The sequence below is a fragment of the Rhea americana genome, unplaced genomic scaffold (genome assembly GCF_003343005.1).
Source record: "Rhea americana isolate MKP2758 unplaced genomic scaffold, rheAme1 scaffold_32, whole genome shotgun sequence".
NCBI lineage: Eukaryota > Metazoa > Chordata > Aves > Rheiformes > Rheidae > Rhea > Rhea americana.
Window position 1 is genome coordinate 2,656,470 of NW_028186446.1, and position 21,314 is coordinate 2,677,783.

The 21,314-nt window shown below is 36.2% G+C and overlaps 1 protein-coding gene across 3 annotated transcripts in view; it reads left to right on the forward strand.

Moving 5' to 3' along the window:
* The window catches only part of ANKIB1 (ankyrin repeat and IBR domain containing 1), a 78,266-nt gene that overhangs the window by 19,785 nt on the left and 37,167 nt on the right, over positions 1 to 21,314 (forward strand). For all 3 annotated transcript variants that reach the window (XM_085310489.1, XM_085310491.1, XM_085310490.1), the window contains exons 3-4: positions 11,500 to 11,800; positions 18,328 to 18,510. In XM_085310489.1, coding sequence (XP_085166615.1) covers positions 11,500 to 11,800; positions 18,328 to 18,510 — 484 coding nt within the window. The remainder of the gene's footprint in view (positions 1 to 11,499; positions 11,801 to 18,327; positions 18,511 to 21,314) is intronic.

Sequence of the window (21,314 nt, forward strand, 5' to 3'; positions counted from 1 at the left end):
GAGACAGGGAGCTGCTGCAGCATTTCTTCTGTCAGGCTACTGAGTTCAGCAACTCCAGTTTGAGACCTCTTAYTAAAAACAAAAAGGAACAAAGAGAAAATATATGCCTTAAAATCTCTCTAGAAAGCATGAGAAGGCTTTCTATTTTGGAAGCAAAAGGCTATAAACAATTCAAGTTTTCTTTTTTGGACTATATTATAAATACTGTGGGAACAGTTTGAGTGTCCTTTACTCGGTGATTTTCTGTTATAGTCTCTAGACATCTGCTGTTGGTGCTAAAATTCAGCATCAACTTTCAAAGTAGTTTGCCTTGGATGTTAATAACGCTGATTCAGAAATGCTACCTCTGTGTTACTAAGCTATATGGGTTTTACAGTTCAGACTGTGGTCATTCCAAGGTAATACCTTGTGGATGATAGGTAAGACTTCTGAAGTAATGATAGAACATACATAGCACTTGCAAAAACAAAAAGAAATAACAGGTACTTTATGAGAATTGAGAGCTTTGTAAGTGAGAGCTTTGTAAAACATACAAATAGCTCTTGTCCCACTACTAACATTTATCATGATTCCCTGTGAATGAAGGTCTTGATAACAGCTTCCTATTCAAGGGRGTAGTTTTGATTTCATTCAGTAAATAGATCTAAACATTACAGAGAAACGCAGGGGATTTGTTTTCTTTACAAAATTCAGTTCTCAAGTGAGCAAGTACCTCTAAGGTCCTCAGGGCTTTTTTTCCCCTAATTTGAAGACAGTAATACATCAGAGGCCATGTGACTGACCAGTTCAAAAGCACTGCTATAAATTTTGGAAGCTATCCACCACAATCTGGCTATTGGTGAACCACCACTGAAATAAGACAACAGAATACATCTTTTCTGAGGGTCATTGAGATGGAGTGGCTGGAAATCACGAGGAAACTACTTGTGGTTGAAAGGGGGAAAAAAAAATCTTAGATAAAATTTGCTGTATGTATTGCRCTGTAACTTTCAGTGTTGTAGTTGTACTGGGAAGCTTTTTGAATTAATGCTGAATTTTTTTTATTGTATGTTCATACATAACATATTGTATGTTATGCCTGAACACTCTGTGAATATTCAAGCCAAAACAGGATCGTTTGTAACAGTTACTGCTGGTCTTGGGTTAAAGGAGGAGGAAGAAGTGATAGGAACATGAGGTAGTCAGGAAGCAGAAATGGTTTGTGGAGCTGATTTTTTCTCAGAACTGGAAAAAGCGGAGTTTTACAATTGCAGAAGAATGTGAAAATTGAGTTGAAGCCTGAAACTGAAAAGAAGGTCCCTTTTTGACTTTTTCCMTGCCTGCATTTCAGTGATAATAATAGAAGAACTCTGATATTGAAGGCAACTTAAACTAGTCAGAGATAAACACTGCTGAATGTATCCAGCATCTGGCTATAGGAAATATTTGTAGATTCTGAAGTATTTTTCCCTGCAACAGAACGACAGAAGATCAAAGTAGTGGTGGTTTCTTCTAGGCTGAAATTTCCTGATACGTAAAAATAAATATGCAGCTTTTCTTGGAGTTTCAAGTTGATGTATGTTATATCCTTATCTTACTTATCTTTTATGACTAATTCAGAGATTTCAATGAAGATTCTTCAAAGCAACTATAGTGCCCAAAGAGAAARATTTTTGAGATTACCAGTATGTTTCACAGGATGAATTTAACAGCGAATTTGTTGACATTATAGGAAACACAGCATTGGTTATAACAACATTTGAGGCTGACTCTTCCAATGACATGTTTTTGTTTTTTCTGTGATTTTATTTTCCTTTCCAGTCATGTTGAAAACTAGTTTCAGTGCATTAGAGGGAGATGTGTGCAGTCTGCTTTTCAAACCATGTCTTTGCTCAAGTTGAGAGGATATAGTTATTGGGGGGAGGGGAGGAAAAAAAGATATATATCAAGGAGAAGTATTAGAAAAAATCCTGTTAACGTCTTTGCAGAACTTCTGCAGGCTTCAGAGAGCTGCTATGATTGATTGTTTTTTAATGCTGTAAAGCTGCTTTGAATTTAGGAATTTTTTTTCCTGATGTTGCAAACACAAACAGAGTACTTCACTATTATATTGTGACTGAGACAGAAGTTCTGTGAATGTTTAAGTTCGACATCCAGATTGACCTAAATCCTGCATTCTGAAGTGCTCACAAATGTAGCACAGTAGGTGCAACTCTTTTTGTCAAATTTCTAAAATCCTGCYCAAGTGCCTTTCTGGCAAGTCTGTTGTTTTCTTCTGGATTACCCTCCTATCTGTACTTTTGAAATAGATGTGAGTGAGCAGAACAGAAAGAAGAAGAGAGTCAATGGCATCTTTTTGTCTAATAATGGCAAATAAGGAAAAAAAAAAAAAAAAGAATTGGCCAGAACTAGAGTCCCGGTGTAAGGAAATTTGTATTGAATACATGAACGTTTTCAGCAGGCAGCTCTGAAATGCAGGGGGAGTTTCTCTTTTATTCTCTTTGATCTATTAACTGTTTGTTTAGTGTTTTCCAGGGCAATTTTACAGTTTAAAATATGATGAAAGGTATATTTGTTTACACTTCTCCCTAAAATTAGTTTTTAAAAGTTTTGACTTCTGATCTGAACATAAAAGGCATCTACCTATCTTCCTATTCTCCCACACACTTAAGATGAAGTTTATTCATAAAAGGATGTATGTCTGCATTGGAATTAGTCATATAGGCTTCTTTTATAGTCAGTGCAGATGTAGTTAATAGATCTAGTCAGAATAAGCAGCAAAGGCTAGAGCACAGTTCATTTCATTGTAAAGTTTACCCTAAATATATTAAATTAATTGAACCCCAGAAGTTCCTCCTTCTCCCCATTGATTTTTGAATGGAAGTCTAGGGTAAGTAGATCAGTGTGATTCCTGCATCCCTATGGCTGGGGAGATAAATCTCATTCTAAAATGTGTTAGATCATAAAAAAATGAAATAGTAGGCACCTGTGGAACAGTAAATTGAACATTCTTTCATAGTATTAYGATATCAGCGATGCATACTAATCGTGGGATATACTGCATGTGCTGCAGTGCCAGATGTTTCACTTTTGTGGCCTGCTGTGAACGTTACATGCAATATTTGGATCGAGCRAAGTGAGAACATTGGTGTTTCTCCAAACATTTTGTTACTGTTCTAGTCCTCTGCTGAGAAATATTTGGATTTTAATTCTGTAAGACCCTTTTCTGATTAGTTGTTTTATATGTTTCTGATGTTTGTTCACCTACTAAATGCTTTAGAATATGGAATAATTGAAGTGAATTTCTGATCTGGTATAGGAAACTGATATGTGAAGAGCATGATCTGACCAGAATTTGTGGGAATGTTTGTAAGGAAGCAAGAGGACTAATTGAATTGAAATCCTGAAATCTTTGCTGCTAGGGTTTCTGCACCCCTTAATAAGCCAGGAACCTTACGCTGCAGTGCCCTTCACTGCACATGTTCATGGACTGCCTGAATGTTTCTGCTAAAACTATCGTTTATTTCTCGTATTATTCTTTCTTTTTCTTGGAAATCCAATACTGCAAAATAACCTGTYGGTTTGTGATTAGTGAGGTCAGATTAATGCAGTTTTAAAGCTTTCCTGCTCTGCCTTGTCTCTTCTCCTTAGCAGAGCTCTGTGAATATTTTATCTCAGGCAAAGTAGAATTATATTTGAGTTGTAAAGTAGTACAGTATAGCTTTGGTCTTTATCAGGATGATTGAGTCTTTCAACTAATTTTGTTAACAGATAGAGTTTGTAACTCTGTTGAGTTGGTTGGTTAACTGCTGAATCTTTGTGTCAAATGGTTTAACTTTATTCTGGGAGTTAAGTCGAGGCAGACATGGTTTCTGTAGCAGAGTGCTCTGCCGTTTCAATAGCCAATGTCCGGTAGAAATAATGATTGAGAGACTGCTAAACAGAATTATATTTATCAGAAATAATTAATTTTATAGCTCAATACAATATCTAGCTAACATATTCAGTGACTGTGTGACCAAACACAGTTTTCATTTTGGACACAAATGTATGTACTTTGGATTCTTTGATCTATTAATTAATTAATTATTTTTTAAGGGACTAAGAATGTACTAGTGAGAGAATTTTAATTGCTATGTTAATATGCTTTGGGTGGTGCTATACACTTGTTAACAGTTTTTTCTTTTAAAAATAAAACTCTTATCCATCATGWTTTTTTTTTTTAGTTAAAACATGACAAATTATATTTTGCAGCTAATCCATGTCTGAAGATCTGTTTTTAAAATTTTTGTTTTACATGCAAGAAGGCAACTTTCGTGAGACATTTAAGCCTGTTTTATTAATAAAGTTAAAAATCAAGCAACATAAAAATGGGAAGATTTTTTTTTCTGGAAGGAGGAAGGGAGAGAGGAAGATGAGACAATCTCTGTAATGTAGTCATAGTTTTCAAGAAAGAGAAGGAATTGATACAAAGCCCATTAATATTTGCTGTGTAATTTCATCATTATTGTTATATAAACTATCAACTAGATGTCATACACTGCTGTGTGATTTACAAGCAGACACAAAGGTAAGGGTCTCCGCTCAGAAATACAAAGCAGTGTGGTTCAGTGATGAAGATAAACCCTCTCATTGCTAGTTTCATGTTTATTATTTCATCTGACATTTGTCTGAAACCTAAATCTAAAAATTATAGCCTCACAGTTAACTGAGAAGCGGATTCAGTGTGGATAGTGTTTTCAGAACAAGCTGTGTTTGAAGGAGGGATTTGGAGAGAAGCCTGAAAGAATCAAACCTAAGTTAGAAAATTGTTTCTAGCTGCAAAGAAATGTATAGAAGAGAGGGCCAGAGAAAAGAGATAAAAATCAGGGAGCTTTTGAATTGCAGAAAACATATAGCCACAAAGTTGTTGGTAAGCAGCCAGTTCCAGTGAAAGTTAGTTCTAGTTTGGCACTCAGCTCTTTTCCTTTTGAAATCTCGCTTTAAACACTGAACTAAAAGCCAGAAGTGGCATGGAGTCACGGAAGCAGAATTCCTAAGTGTTCAGTGCAAGRGCAAGATAAAATAAAGCACATAGTTTTCTAGTTAACTTGATGATGATGTTGATATCTTTTCCTATCAGAAATAGTTTAATTCTGTGATTTGTTGCTGCTGTTCCTCCTACCAAGCTTTGTATTGATATATAAAGCATCATATTTTTTGGTCCRCAGTATTAACAACTATAAGGATCAAACAGTTTTTGTGTTCTGTACTTTCAACATTCAGTACCTTTGGATCTATGCTGCACAATTCAATTATATCATTTTGCCACTCCTGCCACTCCATTGGCCTGCTGTGTTATACCAAGCCAAAGATTACTATCTGCAGCAGGACCCAGGGGCTGACMTATATCTGATTGCTTTAATAGTTTTTTGGAAGCATGCTACTTGGGGAAGCYGTAGGTGAACTGACAGCAATACATTTTAAAAGATTTTAAAGATATTTAGGGCACTGCAAACAGTTCAGGAGAGGCTGAAGACAGTGCTCAAGTTCCAGGCAGTATTTTTGTACGTAACATTACATAAAGTCCATAAACGAAGCAGGCCGGAGGGAGTGTATGTTGGCAGAGACAGAAATTTCCATTTGAACTTAAGACTGCTCTAAGTAAAACACACCGTAGTCAGAACCTGATTCTCAAAATGGTGATTAGCTCTGGAAATCTGCAGACATTGTTTGAATCTTTCTGCATACTTAGGAAAYGGATTTAACCTTTTTTACTGGAAGATGTACAGGACTTGATAGGGCTCATATGAGTGGGAACAAATCAGATGCATTTTTTAGTAGGAAAGATGCAGAATTGGGGACCAAATTGGAGTCCTTGGTATAAGGGATCTTTTAATGTSTGAAGGCTTCAAATTTCAGAATGAAGAATTAGCTCTTCACAAATTTCCATCACCGGTAGGATATGATGCCAGTGATGGTCTCTCAGATGCTTCCTATGTTTTGTTGTTAGCCCAGATCGCTCACTCATTAGTTTAGCTGGTTATGATTAGTGTTTAGAGGGATTCTGGTGGTGTTAATAACACTTAGGCAAGAGGCCAACTGAACTTAAGACATGTAAAAAGTAAGGATAATAGTCCATGTATTTCTTTTYGATAAATTGGCAGGTGCTAATGATCTGTCAGCAGATTTTTTATCTTGAAATAGAAATAGGCAGTCTCCTACCAAGTTTTATCTACTGCATACGAGAGCTTCTTCAGCTGTAGGGGAAGCTTAAGAATCCTAATGAAACCGTCAGTCTTTCCAGAGGAGAACTTGTAAGTGCTAATAATTTTCTAGAGCCATCTAATGAATAAGAATGTCAGTAATTGTTGCTACTAGATGTGACTGTCAACATCAGGTGAATAATAATACTTCTTGCAAAATTATTTATACCAGCCTATACTTCCATAGAGCTGTCAGTAATGTCTAAAAATATTTCTTGTGCTTRCTAGTACACTGTGTTTATGTGTTGTAGCATGTTTAGGGGAACAGTTCTTTGCAATAATAAAATGATAGAACAAAGTTACCATGCATCAGTATTGTCCTACAGTGTTGGAAGCTYAATGGTTCAAAATAACTATATGATTTAATTCATTGCMTGTGATTTTTAAGTTACTGAGGTAATGGGGCTGTATTTTTTGATAACTATGGTTTAGCCATACTTCTCTTAATGCTCAAAAAGCTGTTAGCTTTAGGTTTATGCCTGCATCAGAGTTTGCAATGTAATTTGTTTAACAGTGAGCTAAACTTAACTGTGCTAGCTAACCCAAGAACCAGAGCAGACATCAGGAAACGGAACCCAGTGCAGGTTAGTTTACCTCTCTGCTGCCGCCAGCCCTTTTCTAGTATGTAAGCTGCCTAGTTTAAAGCTACGGTATAATTTGTATAGTATAGTATATTGTATAGAATATATAATGTATGCAAGTGCCTTGCATTCTTAAATCAGTAAAATTCACTGTCTGACCACTGTCTTGACCAGATGCAGATTGCTTTAGTCTCTAGCTCTCAGAGCTATCTGTATAGCTTTGTTTTATACCACTTTTTAATTTGATTTTATTTTTCCTATACATAGATACTTCATATGCTTTTTAAGGATGTTTCCATACATGTATATGTATCACATATGTGTGTGAGATATACACACACACACATATATATATGGCAGTTTTCCTTCCCTAAACATGACAGATTTTGTAAGAACCTAAAGAAGTGATTGTGGTGATGTTACTTTCTGGGAGTGAGGGAATGTATGAGTTGTTTATTATTCAAGTTCACAGCCTGATGATCTTGAGTCTCTTGCTGCTTTTCAGCAAATACGGATAGTAGTAGGTGTAAATGTTACAGCCTTTTCTATTCTGCCACTTTTTTTGTGCTTTTGTCACCTYTAGATTGGAGTCTGAGAAGAGCTGCAGCTTAAAGCAAAATTTGGAAACTGCAATTAAAGTAGTCTGACTGCCTTGTGGCTGAGTGGTATTTCCCATAGGCGCTATGTATTTTTACTCTGCCAGTAAATTTCCAGGCAGAATTTAACATTTTATGCCTCTGAAGCTCTCAGCCAAATTGCAGTGGTCTATAGCAGTAGTGTTTGAAAGCCTTACATGCCAAATATCAGTGATAAAAATGAGGCCCTTTCAAACAGTCAAACTGTAGATGTAAAATGTATGAATTCACCTCTTTTTGGACATTATTCATCATCTCTATATTTTAAGTCATGGACTGAGCTGGGCTTTTCAGCCTTGGCTTAACTTCCCCTTTGAATGAAAAGAGTTGTCCCTTTGACTTTTGTAAGGCATTAGAGAAAGAAAAGAGGATTTGTCGAAGCACTTCCAAGCCCAGGTATGGATCCAAAGTGAGGTGGTGGCTTTGTTTGCCAGCTCTGATGTTTGTTGAATTCATTTATGAGACAGRGAAGTTGATTGTCAAGGAAGGAGAACAAGTAATCAAAACTGATTTCTTTCTTTCTTTTTTTGTTTCATACCAACAGTGCTACTAAAATTGTTCTAGAAAACTTGCTTATATTTTAAGTGAATATGTGACAACCATCTGCAGAAGATGGTTCTTATTGAAGATTTCATTGTGTTTAGATACTGTTGGACAAGTTTTTACCAGATAACTTTTGGATTATAGCAGATGCTGAGGTTARGCATGGGAATGGCCTTCTAGTGATGTATTTTGGATTTATCATCTAAAAAAAAAAACCCTACTGTTATTTCTTGCTGCAGGTGTTGAAAGTCTACCTTGCTGAAAGACTCATATTTGAGTAGTAATGTTCTTTTTCCCCAAAAGCTTAATTTTATGGTGGAAGAGGATTATAGTAATAGTTACTGACTAGTATAGCTACCATTTTATATTTTTTAGTTCGTTAAGGAGAATTTTAGGGCTTAAAAGGGGCTACTAATTTGACAGCCTTGAAATTTGATGTTTATGCACAGAGAGTTATGGCCTAGGGCAGTTTTCTTAGAAGCATCTCATCACTGTACTGTGGGTATAACATGCAACATCCAGCTGTGAGAGAGCATTTGTATCTGTTCAGCACTTGGTTCTTCTATAAACATTACCTACGTAAATCCTTGTAAAGGAATATTAATAGATTGCAGCATATATTTGATCGAATGGCTTCAGTTTATTAAAGCAGAATTTTGGCAGAGATTCTTGGGGAAAATATAGTAATTTTAAAACATACAGAAGAGCAGTGGGAAAGAATATGTACAGAATAATAACTACTGCCCAGGCAATTGATACAATCCAGTTAGCTTTACTATTACRTTAGCAGAGGTTTTGAATATTTTTGTTTAGATATAAAATAATGCTTTGTAAGAACGTATGTGACAAGATTGCTATCAGAATGTCATGCCGTTTTGCAGTCATATACAGTCACCTGATTCAGAGGGAATCACATGCTTTAAAATACCACAGTATGGAATTTAAGTGATAAATGTAATATTTTCAAGCTTAGACAGTAAAGAGTTAGGTGTCTAAAGATACTAGGAATACTTCGTCTGATATGAGAGGATYCAATGAATGTGTTCTGGCAATTAAAAAATAACGCAAGCCCTGGTTCAGAGTAAWACATAAATCTCAGAAAGTTCTACACTGAATTTTAAAGTAACATTTTACATTTTTTATTAGAGAGCTAGCAGAAATCAGTATGTTGGATGTAAAGCAACTCTAAGGGGGAGGAAGAAATGTGGTTAAAAACCAGCTTATGACATTTGAAGCATGAAACTAATTAATGCAGCAATCTAGCATGTTTTACAGACTAAGTTCAAACTTTGAAATACAGTTCAGGCAATATATGTGAAAGATGAAATCCATCCTACCTGCAATATCAGATTTTTGCATTAGCTTTGTACTACTTTCTTGTTGCTTGGCCCATTTTACCACTCAGTGCCTTCCGTGTCAGTACTTCTCCAGTTGTTTGTCCTCAGGAATGCCTGCTGAAGGCTTCTGCAGAGAGACTGGTACTTTTGATACCCTGTTTTATTGCACAGTCCATTACAGTGACTGCAGAAGGGATCTGGCACCTTTTTTTGTGACACTTTCTTCTCTATTCATTCCACATCTCATTTGAAGATAACAGATGTCTGCTATCTCTACTAGCTTTGCTTTGCAGAGCAGCTTTCTCTAAGGACCATTTTTGCTACCAAAGTAGTTTGCTACAAAAGTAGGTTTTTTGGTTTTGTTTTCTTTTTAAATGCAGTAGCTATTTCAGTATAAAATCCTAATAGAGACAAGGTACAAATAGTTTTAACATTGATGTGGCTTACTACAGTCAGCTCTAAACAGCAAGATGAGGAATAGTTTACTGAGTGTAGCAACAGAAAGGAAATGTTATTTTAAAAAGGTTTGACATTAAGACTTACAGTGCCAACAGAGATATCCTGACATGAAAATTAAAARTACCAATCGATGTTTTGCTACTTATTGAGAGACCATTGCCTTGTGATATTTTTAGAGAAAAACAAGTGGAACCAATTTCCATCAAATTTGTTTTTTGTCAGGAGGCAAGCAGCAGTTTGATGTGGGGATGAGCAGTGGCTTTGTCTGGTGGGATTTATGAACAGTCCAAGTGTTCCTGCAGGGACATCTTGAACCTGTGCACCATGCTTCTGATCTAACAYGATGCTAGCTCGTTTTTGAGGCATCCCTCCTATCTTCACACAGTTCTTTCATCACAGCCTTCTTTTTGCCCCCAGCCTTACCAAGGGTCTTACTTTCTTGTTGAATCTCCTGCAGATGGCCACCCATGAAGAGACAGTCTTCCTTCTCYGCTTTTTCCTGCCTCTCACCTGCCCTTAAGAAAAAAATTATTACCTTCAGCATCAAAAGGCTAAAGCAAGTTTGGTGTTAAGGGCTAGTACGATGTCTTAGTTCTTCCTTTGCAGAACTGGATTGTAACTTTCATAATTCATTACTGGCAAGATGCAGCAGAAAGCTGTGTTGTCTCAGGAGCTGGCAGGAATCAGASTTGTGATTCCAGCAATCAGTTTGTTGTTCCCCTTTTGTTCCTCAGCTGGTCCTTCTGGCTGGTAAAGTTTACTGCCCATTTGGAACAGCCTCTAAAGCATTCTAGAGAAAACCTTCACTCTTGCCAGCCCCTGTCATCCGCATAGGTGAGGCTTTGCATTGCGTTGCACTTCCAAAACGAGTAGCAAGGAGAGTCTTTCTCAATACGTGTAGTGCTAGCAGAAAAAGAATTTCATATATTTTCAAGAAATAGGAAATATTGCCTTTACATCTGAATGAAGATGAGGGGAAGAATGATTTTTTTTTTTAAAGTAGCGCCACTAGCATTTTAAACATTTAGATTAGCATTTAACATTTTAGTTAGTATTTAGCATGTTAAGGCATAGAGGGGGATGAACTTAATTGACATCATCTGTTTGTAAACTACCAAGTGCACCRCAATTTAAAACACAGCTACTCTCYATCTCATTGATGTTGTGACTTAATAAGTTCTTGTAATACAACACAGCATTTTAGAATTCTRCCAGCTAAAATTTATGTTACATACTGACAAAGTAATTAAATATGCTACTTAATGATGTTTTGGTAATTCATCCTGATCTTCACGGTTGACTCCTCAGAGTAATGCAGAAGTGTTGTTAGTACTCGCATATGGTTGTGAAATATTCCTTCAGCTTTTTGGAGGTGCTTATTGGTGCTCTGAAGAGGGTTCTCAAGCACGCTGATTCACATCTGGATTTCTTAAAATGAAAGCAAAAGCAATTTATATTCTTGGGGAGAGAGCGAATGGGTAATTAAAGCGCTTTGTGAACACCACATAAAGGGTGTCTATAAAGATTACTTCTACRTGTTAAGAAATAGACATATCCAGTAGTCATGACCTATTAAGACTGTTTATCCCTGACCTGGCTAATCAAAATCTTGGCAGGAGGAAAAGGGGCTAGTGCTAACAGACCCTTCCCGCTTCCAGGACGTGAGCTGCATTGCATTGTGTGCTGATTATTGTTCTTATCCCTTTCTCCCCCCATGTAGAACTTTTCTTTTTGTTAGAGATGGAAACCCAAATAAACGGAACGTGCACAATGAAACATCTATGCACTTACTGTGTATGGGACCTCAGATCATGATAGCTGAAGGAGCTCTTCACCCTCGCCTGACACGACCCTCGGAAGATGACTTTAGAAGAGCAGACTGTCTGCAAATGATCCTGAAGTGGAAGGGAGCAAAACTGGATGAAGGACAATATGAGAGAGCAGCAATTGATGCTGTTGATAACAAAAAAAATACACCTTTGCACTATGCTGCTGCCTCAGGGATGAAAACCTGTGTAGAGGTAAAAGTTGCTATATAATCCCAAGTCTGTACACTACTATTAGTAAATGACATGTAGAGTGTTTTGTAAAGCTGTTTCAGGAAAAAGAATTGATGTATATAATTAACTTTTAAAATCTGTGTTAGCTGTGTTTTTCAATTCTGCGTTAACTGTGATTTGTTAATTGGAAAAGTAACAAAGATAAGCAGCCCAGAAGGTATACTGTTTGAGGAGAGATCAAGKAAAATTTTGATTAAGTGTATATTAACCTTATGTGATAAACTCTTCAGTACAAACAAGAGTCGTGTAGGCTTAMAAAAAATAGGAAAATAATACAAGAAGGTAACAGCTGAAAAATGGGTTTAAAGATAGACATAGATATACCTGTAGGTATGGAAGGATGTGAAGTAATTGCCTGAGAGAAAATTAAATCACTTTTTATCCTGCTCTCAGTGAGTAGCTGAGATTGGCTGAACCACTTATCCTTRCTTCAAGAACAGGTCTGATGCTTTTGATTTACAGTGCCCAACTTTTAGAGATTGCCATGTATCTGTGCTAACATACTAAATATAATTACCTTTTTACAAATTAAAAGTTATCTTAATGTTTGTGAAAATAATGAGTAGTACTGAATAAATGGGAGTCATAACAACTTTGAAGGTCTTTCCTCAAATTTATTTTTAAACTATACCAAATAATGAGAGCTACTATTAATTATGCTGATAATTTAATATAAAGAACACTGGAACAGATGTCTGACATTTTCAGCCATAACTGACATTTTCAAAAGACTATGTCTTTCAGCAAAAAGTTTGATTTTTGAATGGCAATGGCTAGTTAAGAGATCATCATGTATGTGTAAAATTTAGATTATTCTTCATGTTTACCTGTCTTCATGTTTGTTGACCCTATTCTTTAGTCATTAGCATCATCAGCAAACTGTATGACCTCTTTATTCACCTGCTTTTCCAGGTAACTTCTGCACAAGTTAAAAGTCATGTCCCAGCACATATGGGGCTTCAGTGGTGACCTAYCTATCCAGTAAAAACAGACATTCCCCTGTTTTCTTGCCTTTAAACAAGTTATTTATTTGATCAAAGAGCTTTCCATGGTTGCCTGCTTTTCTTGAGGGTTGTTACTGAACCATTTGGAAATCTATGCATAGACTGTATATGCTCGCTCTTCACCTTGTGTTTTTGGCTCCGCGAGAAACATCTAATAAATCTGTGACACAGCTTCCTTCTGTGAAAGCTGTATTTTCCTCATTATTTTSGAATACTTATTATTATGTTTTACATCAATTTGCTTTGTCCAGTTATCAAACATGTACTGTTCTGTATTTCACAGATTTTCTCTGAAAGAATTTTTAGTATTGGAGTAACTTTTACCATCTTCTGCTCTTGTACCATGGCAAATTTAAGCAAGAAGTTTCTTATTGTATTAAATAGTGAAGCAATTTCATAATTGAGTTCCATTAGAACTCATGAATAAATACCATCTGGTGCTGGGTTTTCGTTACTATTCATTTTATTGATTTGTTCTAGAAACCTTTGTACTGAGGTTTCCATTGGAAACAGACTTTCTGTTGTGTCCTTCATGAAGCATGAGGACTCGTGTGGTATATCCCCAGGGGATCTGCATTCCAGCAACTCTTACAACCTCTCTGCTGTATTCTCTTTGAGCACTCCTTTTGTACTTTGACCAGATATATCGGTAGATAYACCGTGTGTGATGTTTTTAAATGATTTATTCTGACTTTTTGTTCAGTTGGCATATTGTTCAAATCATTCTTACCCTTCTTTGTTGTGTTTTTACATCTATTCTTTCAAAACTTTGTTCTTTACGTTTTCTTCATCTGGTCACAACTTCGGCTTCTTAGTTCTAGTATGTCCTCTGTCCTGTTGTTCAACCTTGGCAGATTGTTCTGAAGTTTCGGGATTTTTTTCYTCACTTTTATTTAGTACCGCTTTTTAGAATTACACAGTGGATCTTTGGGACTTTTTCCACTTCTGCAAGAACGTTGAATCTAAGTACATTTTTGACATTACTATTGAGTGATTCTTTGATAGTAACATTTTAACTCCGGTCTTGCACACTGCTCTGGACATTGTCAGGAGTTGCTTTTCCTCTCCTAGGTTTCCTAACTAGTTTATCTACAACAGAGTCATTTATGATGTCTGAAATTTTAATTTATGCATTGTGTACTAGCATAGCATTTTCTGAAGATACTCAGGAGAGGCAGTGACTGAAGTGTCCCTTTATTTTTGTAATTACTGCCCCTGCAGCCTTTCTGCTCTTCAGTAGCATGTCACTGTTATTGTTACAGTCTTGATCAGATGGTCGGTCATWCTGTTCTTTTTCTATTTAAATCCAGATTGTATACCACTGGGATTCTCTGGTATTTGTTGATATATGTTGATATTTGCTTTTAGCTTTTTATCYATAAGCAGCTTTTTTCTTTTAAATATAGCACCACCTTTCCTATACTGTGAACTTCTCTGTCATTCTTTTATAATTTGACCCTTAGAATTACTCTGTTACACTGATTGTTTGTATTCTATCAAGTTTCCAGATATTATCTCAAAATTCTCATTTAAAATAAGGCGTTTCAGTTTACGTGCCTCAGCYGTGTACCACCTTACAAAGTATGCACTCCTTCACCTGCTGGATTTTCATGAGCCTTCTCCTTRAAGGCTCAGTTATAGTCTTTTTTTTATTTCTGATAGCCACCACTTTTTTCTTCTGTTAATGTAAAGGTCATCTTTCCTATGTAGTTTTCCGAGGTAAACCCTGCTTCGCTATACCATTTTGCCTTCCMTATACCATTTTCTGTGCTGTAACTTAAGCTTTTGGACATCTGGTCCCTTGAGTAAGTACTGAGAAGAGTTAAGAGGATGCAGCTATTAGATTCCAGTATTTAACCTTGCCTGTAGCAGCCTAAATCTTGTCTCTGTGATTCCTCTCCTCTTTGCACTATATTGTTAGTGCCCTGCAAGCAATTTGTCTTCAGCACTTCCCTAGAGATTATTTACACACTTACTGAGTTCCACGGGGGACACAGGTCACCATGCAGTCTGTCCTGGCTAGATGATACCTAAACCCAGCTAATGATGTACATAACTGAGTTATGCACAGATATTGCCTGGCTCTTCTTGCCAAACAAAATGAATCTTTCCTTGTTTGTATGTTTATGTGATTGATTTAGTGCCTCTTTTGATATAATTGATTTGTGTCAAATCAGCGCTGACAAATACTGGATTGTTTTCTGGGTTCACATTAGTAATGCTCTTTGGTTGATCATCAACTTTCAATTCTTTTTAGATTTGATAAATAGGTAAATTTATCAATTTCAAGAGACCACTTTTCTCTCAATTTCTTTTTTAATTGCAATTTTTTGATCCAGCAGCCTGAAAAATTCTAGCTGCAGGGATTTTCAATCTTAATCGTTTTTTCTAGCCTTTTGCAAGATCCGTTTGCTTTTAAGTGTTATTGTGCATTAGAAGACAAATCCGCATGTCGTATCAGAAAAAGGGGAGCGTATTTAGCACTTCTTTGAGCCAAAGTTGGTRAGAACTACCCACATGAACTGATCTGACATGAGAATAGTCACTTCCAGTAGAGAAGTGGCAGACAGAAGAGATGTAGTAATTAGTTTTCAGCATATTTCAAGTCTTGATATTTATAAACCTGCTTATTCACATTTGTGAAATATTATACCTATTACACTGACATGTAAACTGCCTAAGGTTGGATCCATATTGATACATATTGTAAAAAGAAAAAGAGAGTTGCATTCCCTACAGAAACTCTTATTCTCAGTTTTCTGTCAGGCTTATGTGCACTCTATTTCTACATTTGAGATCATCAGATAACTTGGACTTCAGATTTACATGAGATTTAAGCAAGGATTCTTCTGCCTCCATCGTTCTGCCTTTACGCCCCCGAATTGGGCTGTGTGGTGGTGGTAGAGTTAGGCACTGTTACTCAAAACATTAAACTTTTGAGAGCATGAAGCAAATTAGTTCACATAGTAAGATCTGAAAGAATCACAGTCACTGTGGAGAAGATCATAGTTCTGGAGCCGGGCTAAAGCTTTTAACCGCCGACTGTGAAATCAGTTCGTTTTAAACTCACCTGGAAAGTTCTTGGTTCGTCTCTCTCCACAAATGATCATTCTGTTTCTCATTGTCTGTGATAGGATTGATTAGATGAATTCAGTTATTAGACTGTTAATTCCCCATTTGATTATATAAGTTAGATTTACATTTCTTCTAATGTTTTATAGTATTATTTTATATTTAACATTACCTCTGCTCTACGTTGAATATAGATTTTCTGAGGTATCATTGGAATATGTACTATTCAATTGACTATGCAGCTCATGATACTAATTTTCTTGTGGTTTATCTCTGAAGAAGATTTTATAGTCTCTTCCACTTAGGTAGTCATTACGCAGAGTTTTGAGCTGGTTACGTAGTCCTAACTAGTCATGCTTTCTACTTCAGAAACACAGGGTGCACTCCCAAGTTCACGCTTTGTTATGTGTCCTTCCAGAGAATAGAGGACATTGCTACCCGGGATCCTGAGGTCCTAAGACTAGTATCTGAGCTACCTTAAGTCCTCCCATATAACCTGTAGACCCTTTAACGCCTTCAGAAACAGTACATCATGAAAAGTGGGAGCCAGAGCTTGTGAAGGAATTTAACAATGATCTCCCTGTTTTGTTTTGTTTTTGTTTTTTTTAATTTAAATTAATGATGGGACTATTCAAATTATTAATCTTCTTTTAATGACTTAGAAGTTACAAGCTTTTTTAACAGTGGCACCAAAGAAGTATGGCATCATTATTAACAGCATGTCTATCTGCACATTCCTCATCTTGCAGATTAGGCTTTTAACTACATACAATTGTAGAGTGTTCCTTCAAGAGTATTTGTTGATTTTGCTCCCTCAGAATGCATCTTAGTTGCCTCAATTAAATTTATGTTAGAGTTTAAAATGTATAGACATATTGTGAAAATCAAGGTATATTAATAAAGTTTTTTCAATATTAAAAAGTATAAATAGAATAACAAGATAGCGGTGGGCTGCATATCTTGATAATTACCCTAGTATTATCTGTATTTCTACCTGATACTCTGGTGTGAAGAGAAAATATGCTGTCATACTTACTGATGCAAATATCTTTTTGACTAAATCTTGATAAATAAGTTGGTACTTATTTGGGAACTTGTTTTTACATTTCTTTGTATTTTGGAAACATGGGAAAAGTTTCACAAGAATGATGCCAGGTATGTAAAATACACTCTATAGTGACAGACTGAGGAAATTATAAGCTGTTGAAGAGAAAAGGTAGAAGTGACTTGATCTTGATCTGAAAGAATCTATGGGGAGAACAGATTTTTACTGTGGAAAATTTATTTTTTTTAGAAATACGAAAATTAGAAGCTGAGTTTTGAAATACTCTGGCTAAAAATAATAGATAGTGTTGTTACAGTCGTCATGGTCTGAAAGCAAGGTAATGTTTATAGATTTTTAGTTTTATTTAGAGATAAGATAAATGGTTTTACTCATGAACCATTGACCTGGGTGCTCCACATTAGAATTTAGCATGTGTTATTAAAATGTCATAATAAATCAGCAAAATTGTCCACTACTGGCCATTAAATCTTTGGCATTTATTGTCTTTGTTATATCAGATCATTTTGTAGTAGGCGACAGGGTTAGAAAGATGAGAGCAGAACAACTGTTGTTTCTTAGCTAGAAACTCCATTTCTGGGTGGTTGCTGGCCAGGGACAAAGCTGGTGCAATGGCATGTCTGGACTGTATTTTGTATCAAACATTCAGAAGCTTAGGCTGTCCCCAGTGTGTGTGTTTACGGTATCATTCACACATCAGTAGAAAAAAATGCTGAATTTGCAACAGCTTGCTCTAGCATTTTATAGCATTATTATAATTATTATTATTTCCTTTCACTTCTGTCATATCTCAGAAGTAGTCCTAAATAACTAGAGCTACCAGCAGGGTTATATGCTACTATCTGTAGATGATTCCCCATCTTCCTTTCTACCCAAGGGTTGTCCCATTCTTTGTTATCAGCAGCAGTTTTTCAGGCATGTGATCATATTTTGTATATAAAGAACATTTAAAGGTGATTTAAAAGTTATTTCAGCCTCATCTTACCTGGTCCTTAATGACCTCAGACCCCCCATTACTACTGAAGTACTGACCATCCCAGCAGAACCAGACTTTAGTGTTTAAACCCTAACAGAGACGTGTTGTTCAGAGTTGCCTTGAAGAGCATTGCTGAGCTTTTGTGATTCCATAGAATTAAATAATAGGTATAATCATGCAGGAAAGCAAGCTATAACTTAACAACAATGGAAAACTTCTGTTTCCCAAAGACCATCACTGTTGTTGTTGTCTCTTCTTTCACTTTACCTTGTTTATACTATTTTTTTTCTTATCTTAACTGACACTTGTGTTTCCTCAGTGTAATTTTAGACTTGGTAATTAATAGCTATTTACTTTGACTTTTTGCTTTCAGCTTCTAGTAAAACATGGTGGAGATTTGTTTGCAGAAAATGAAAATAAAGATACTCCATGTGACTGCGCAGAGAAACAACACCATAAAGAGTTGGCTCTTAACCTGGAATCTCGAATGGTGTTCTCACGTGATCCTGAAGCTGAAAGCATTGAAGCTGAATATGCTGCTTTAGACAAAAAAGAGGTCAGAGGATACTTCAAATTTTGTCTATTTTATACATATATATGTAGCAGTTATACTGTGACACAATTCTGCAAAGTATTTAAGCAGGTAGTGTGTTTTCAGTTATATTTKTAAAGTTGTTGATTTTAACAGTCCTCTACATCTTTAAAGTTAAGCTCAGAAGAAACAATTCCATTGCCAAAACCAAAGAGAAGTTTTTATACATAYGCTTCTGCTTCTTCAATATATTATGTGGATTGTGTGCTGTCAGACTGAGGAAAAACAGTGGGGCCAGTAAGTGGGGAAACAGATTCTCCAAAATATAGTTTTTACATTTGCGTGAGTTATTTTTCTATGTAAAAATAAGAACAAGAAAAAATTCTGGAAAGGAGAAAATCAGTGGGAGAGAAGAGGGGAAAAAAACTTGTGGCTCTTCCTACTAGACTGAGCTCCGGAACGTCACTGAAAAACAGCTGAGGGAATAGTGCACTGTTTCGAAAGAGTGCATTTGCTTTCTTGTTTTGTAACATGATGCCTGGAGCTACTGCATACCAGAACTTGWATGAAAGACAGATAATAAAAGGGGATGTTATTTTGAAGTCAATTTTGAAAGCAATATGAACATTCAGTGAAACAAGTTTGCTTGAAATCTGGTATGCCTTACAGAAGACTGCGACTTAAATTTTTGGTGTAATTAAGGATGATTTGACCAGAAATTTCTAACCAAAAGCTACTTCCCACATCCGTTATGAGTTTTTAATTAACTGAGAGTCTAAATAAGAATACATAGATAAATTATACAACTCATTAAAATTTTTAAGTAATTCTGTGTAAAATGAAGTGCATGTAGACATATGGCATATGGCTGTTCCCTTCAAAAGTGGAATGGCCTTACATTTTACTAGTTTAGTCCTCTTACTGTCTGGAGACACTTACAATTAATTCAGATTTAGATAAGAGTAGGTTTAATTGTAACACATTGTTTCCCTGAAAAATGATGCAAACTGTAATTTTTATTTGAAAGTAAGAGAGTCACTGTAATGTTCAATTAATTTTCTGGCTAATTTTCTTCAAAAAACTTAAATATAAACAAGCTTAATTAGATTGTTTACTCCTAGATGGTAGGTGCTCAGATGGAGCTTAATACACTTCAGTTGTACATTCAAGTAATAAATGTAATTGACTCATTTTAGTTTCTCCAAATATTGTCATGTAGAAACACCCTAAATATTCTGAGATTATAGTCTGAAATTATATTTTTTGTTGGCAATACGCTTTAAAAGTCTAGTGCCATTACMTGTTACTGCTGTAGTGTGTTACTACTCCTTTGCTCGTGCATTTAAAACTATTCGCATGGTTATGCTGTAAACCATATCATTGAAATGATTTGGCTTTAAAAAAAAAAAGCCTTTGTGAGTGGCAGCATGTAAGTGTTTTGTTTAACCTGAATCATTTTTATCGTTACATTATGCCACAGCTTTGTTAGCATGTGTACCTGCACAACTACGAGAATAGTAAATTTTCAGATTGGGTGAGGCAGACCAGAAACCACTTGAACAGGTATTTAGCAAGAGAAACTTGGAGCCCGGTGGATGTAAAGACTTGGTAGTTACTAGGGGGACTCGAGTAAAAGGTAATTAGGTTAATTTGGGGTCACTTCGCTAAGATGATTAAAATAGCCAGCTGTACTCATCCTTTGGCTTGTTTTTAGCAAAGTTGCTAAATTGAAGTGGAGGCAGGCCAGAGCTAGAGCAATGTGGCRTGTCAAGGCAGCTCTCCAAAATGCTCCAAGATTCATGAGCTGAAAAATGTCACCTTGAAATTTGGTGCACCAGCTGATGGTCTTGGGGTTTCACGTGGAGTAATTCCACTTCTGTAATCTCTTTTTCCTTTCTTTGTGATTTTTCASTCACTTAAGTTCTGTGTCTGACTTCTTGTGCAGCTCTAACAGTGCAAGTTCTAGCCCAAGAGAGTTGTCAAGAATGTGTAGCCAGGGGAGACTCATCTTCCCATGTTAGTCCACACAGTGGCTGAAAATAATTGAAAACCAACAGCCTTAGAAAGACTGGCAGTGAGTGCCATGCAAATGCCAGCATGTTCACAACCCCAAGGCCTGTGGGCGAATGCCTGGGATAGGCAGTGGAAGCTGCTCTTACCACTAGCTTTGGTGATGCCTCCAGCTATCTCCTTAGCAGGGATGAGAAGTGCTCAGAAAGCTTTCCCCAGGCACTTACCCCTCACCTAAAATTACCCCTCAAGTATGATCCTCTACTTTTTTTTTCTCAATTTCATTCAAAAAAAGGGGGAGGGGGAGTGAATGTGCAAAATGCTTTTCTAACTTAGTGTTTACATGGTAGATATTCAGTGACACCCTTTACTTTAATACCTTTGCAAAACATGAGAATTTAATTCATAAAAAATCAAACTTTAGAACACCAAGAAATGCATTTTCAAAGTCAACTCATCTTTTGAATGAAGATTGGAGGAAAATAATAAAATATTTGAAAACCGTGAATAGGATTCCCTTCCCAGGCAAAACAGCCAAACAGTATTAACTGAGGGTTCCTGGTGTGCACAGCAGAACTCAAAATTGCAGTACCAAATACCTCCCCTTCCAGATCCATCATGTGTACAGCAGAACATTATCACTGTTTCTCATACAGACCAAAAGATTTTTGTAGTGATCTGTGCAGTGTCATTGAATTAAGTGTGTTTATTCAGGGTAGTAACAAAGCTTTGTTCCTGATGTTGAAAGCTGATTTCTGCTGTTCTTCATATTGAAATATTGCCAAGGAATTTTGTGAGTGCTCATATTTAGAATTAAA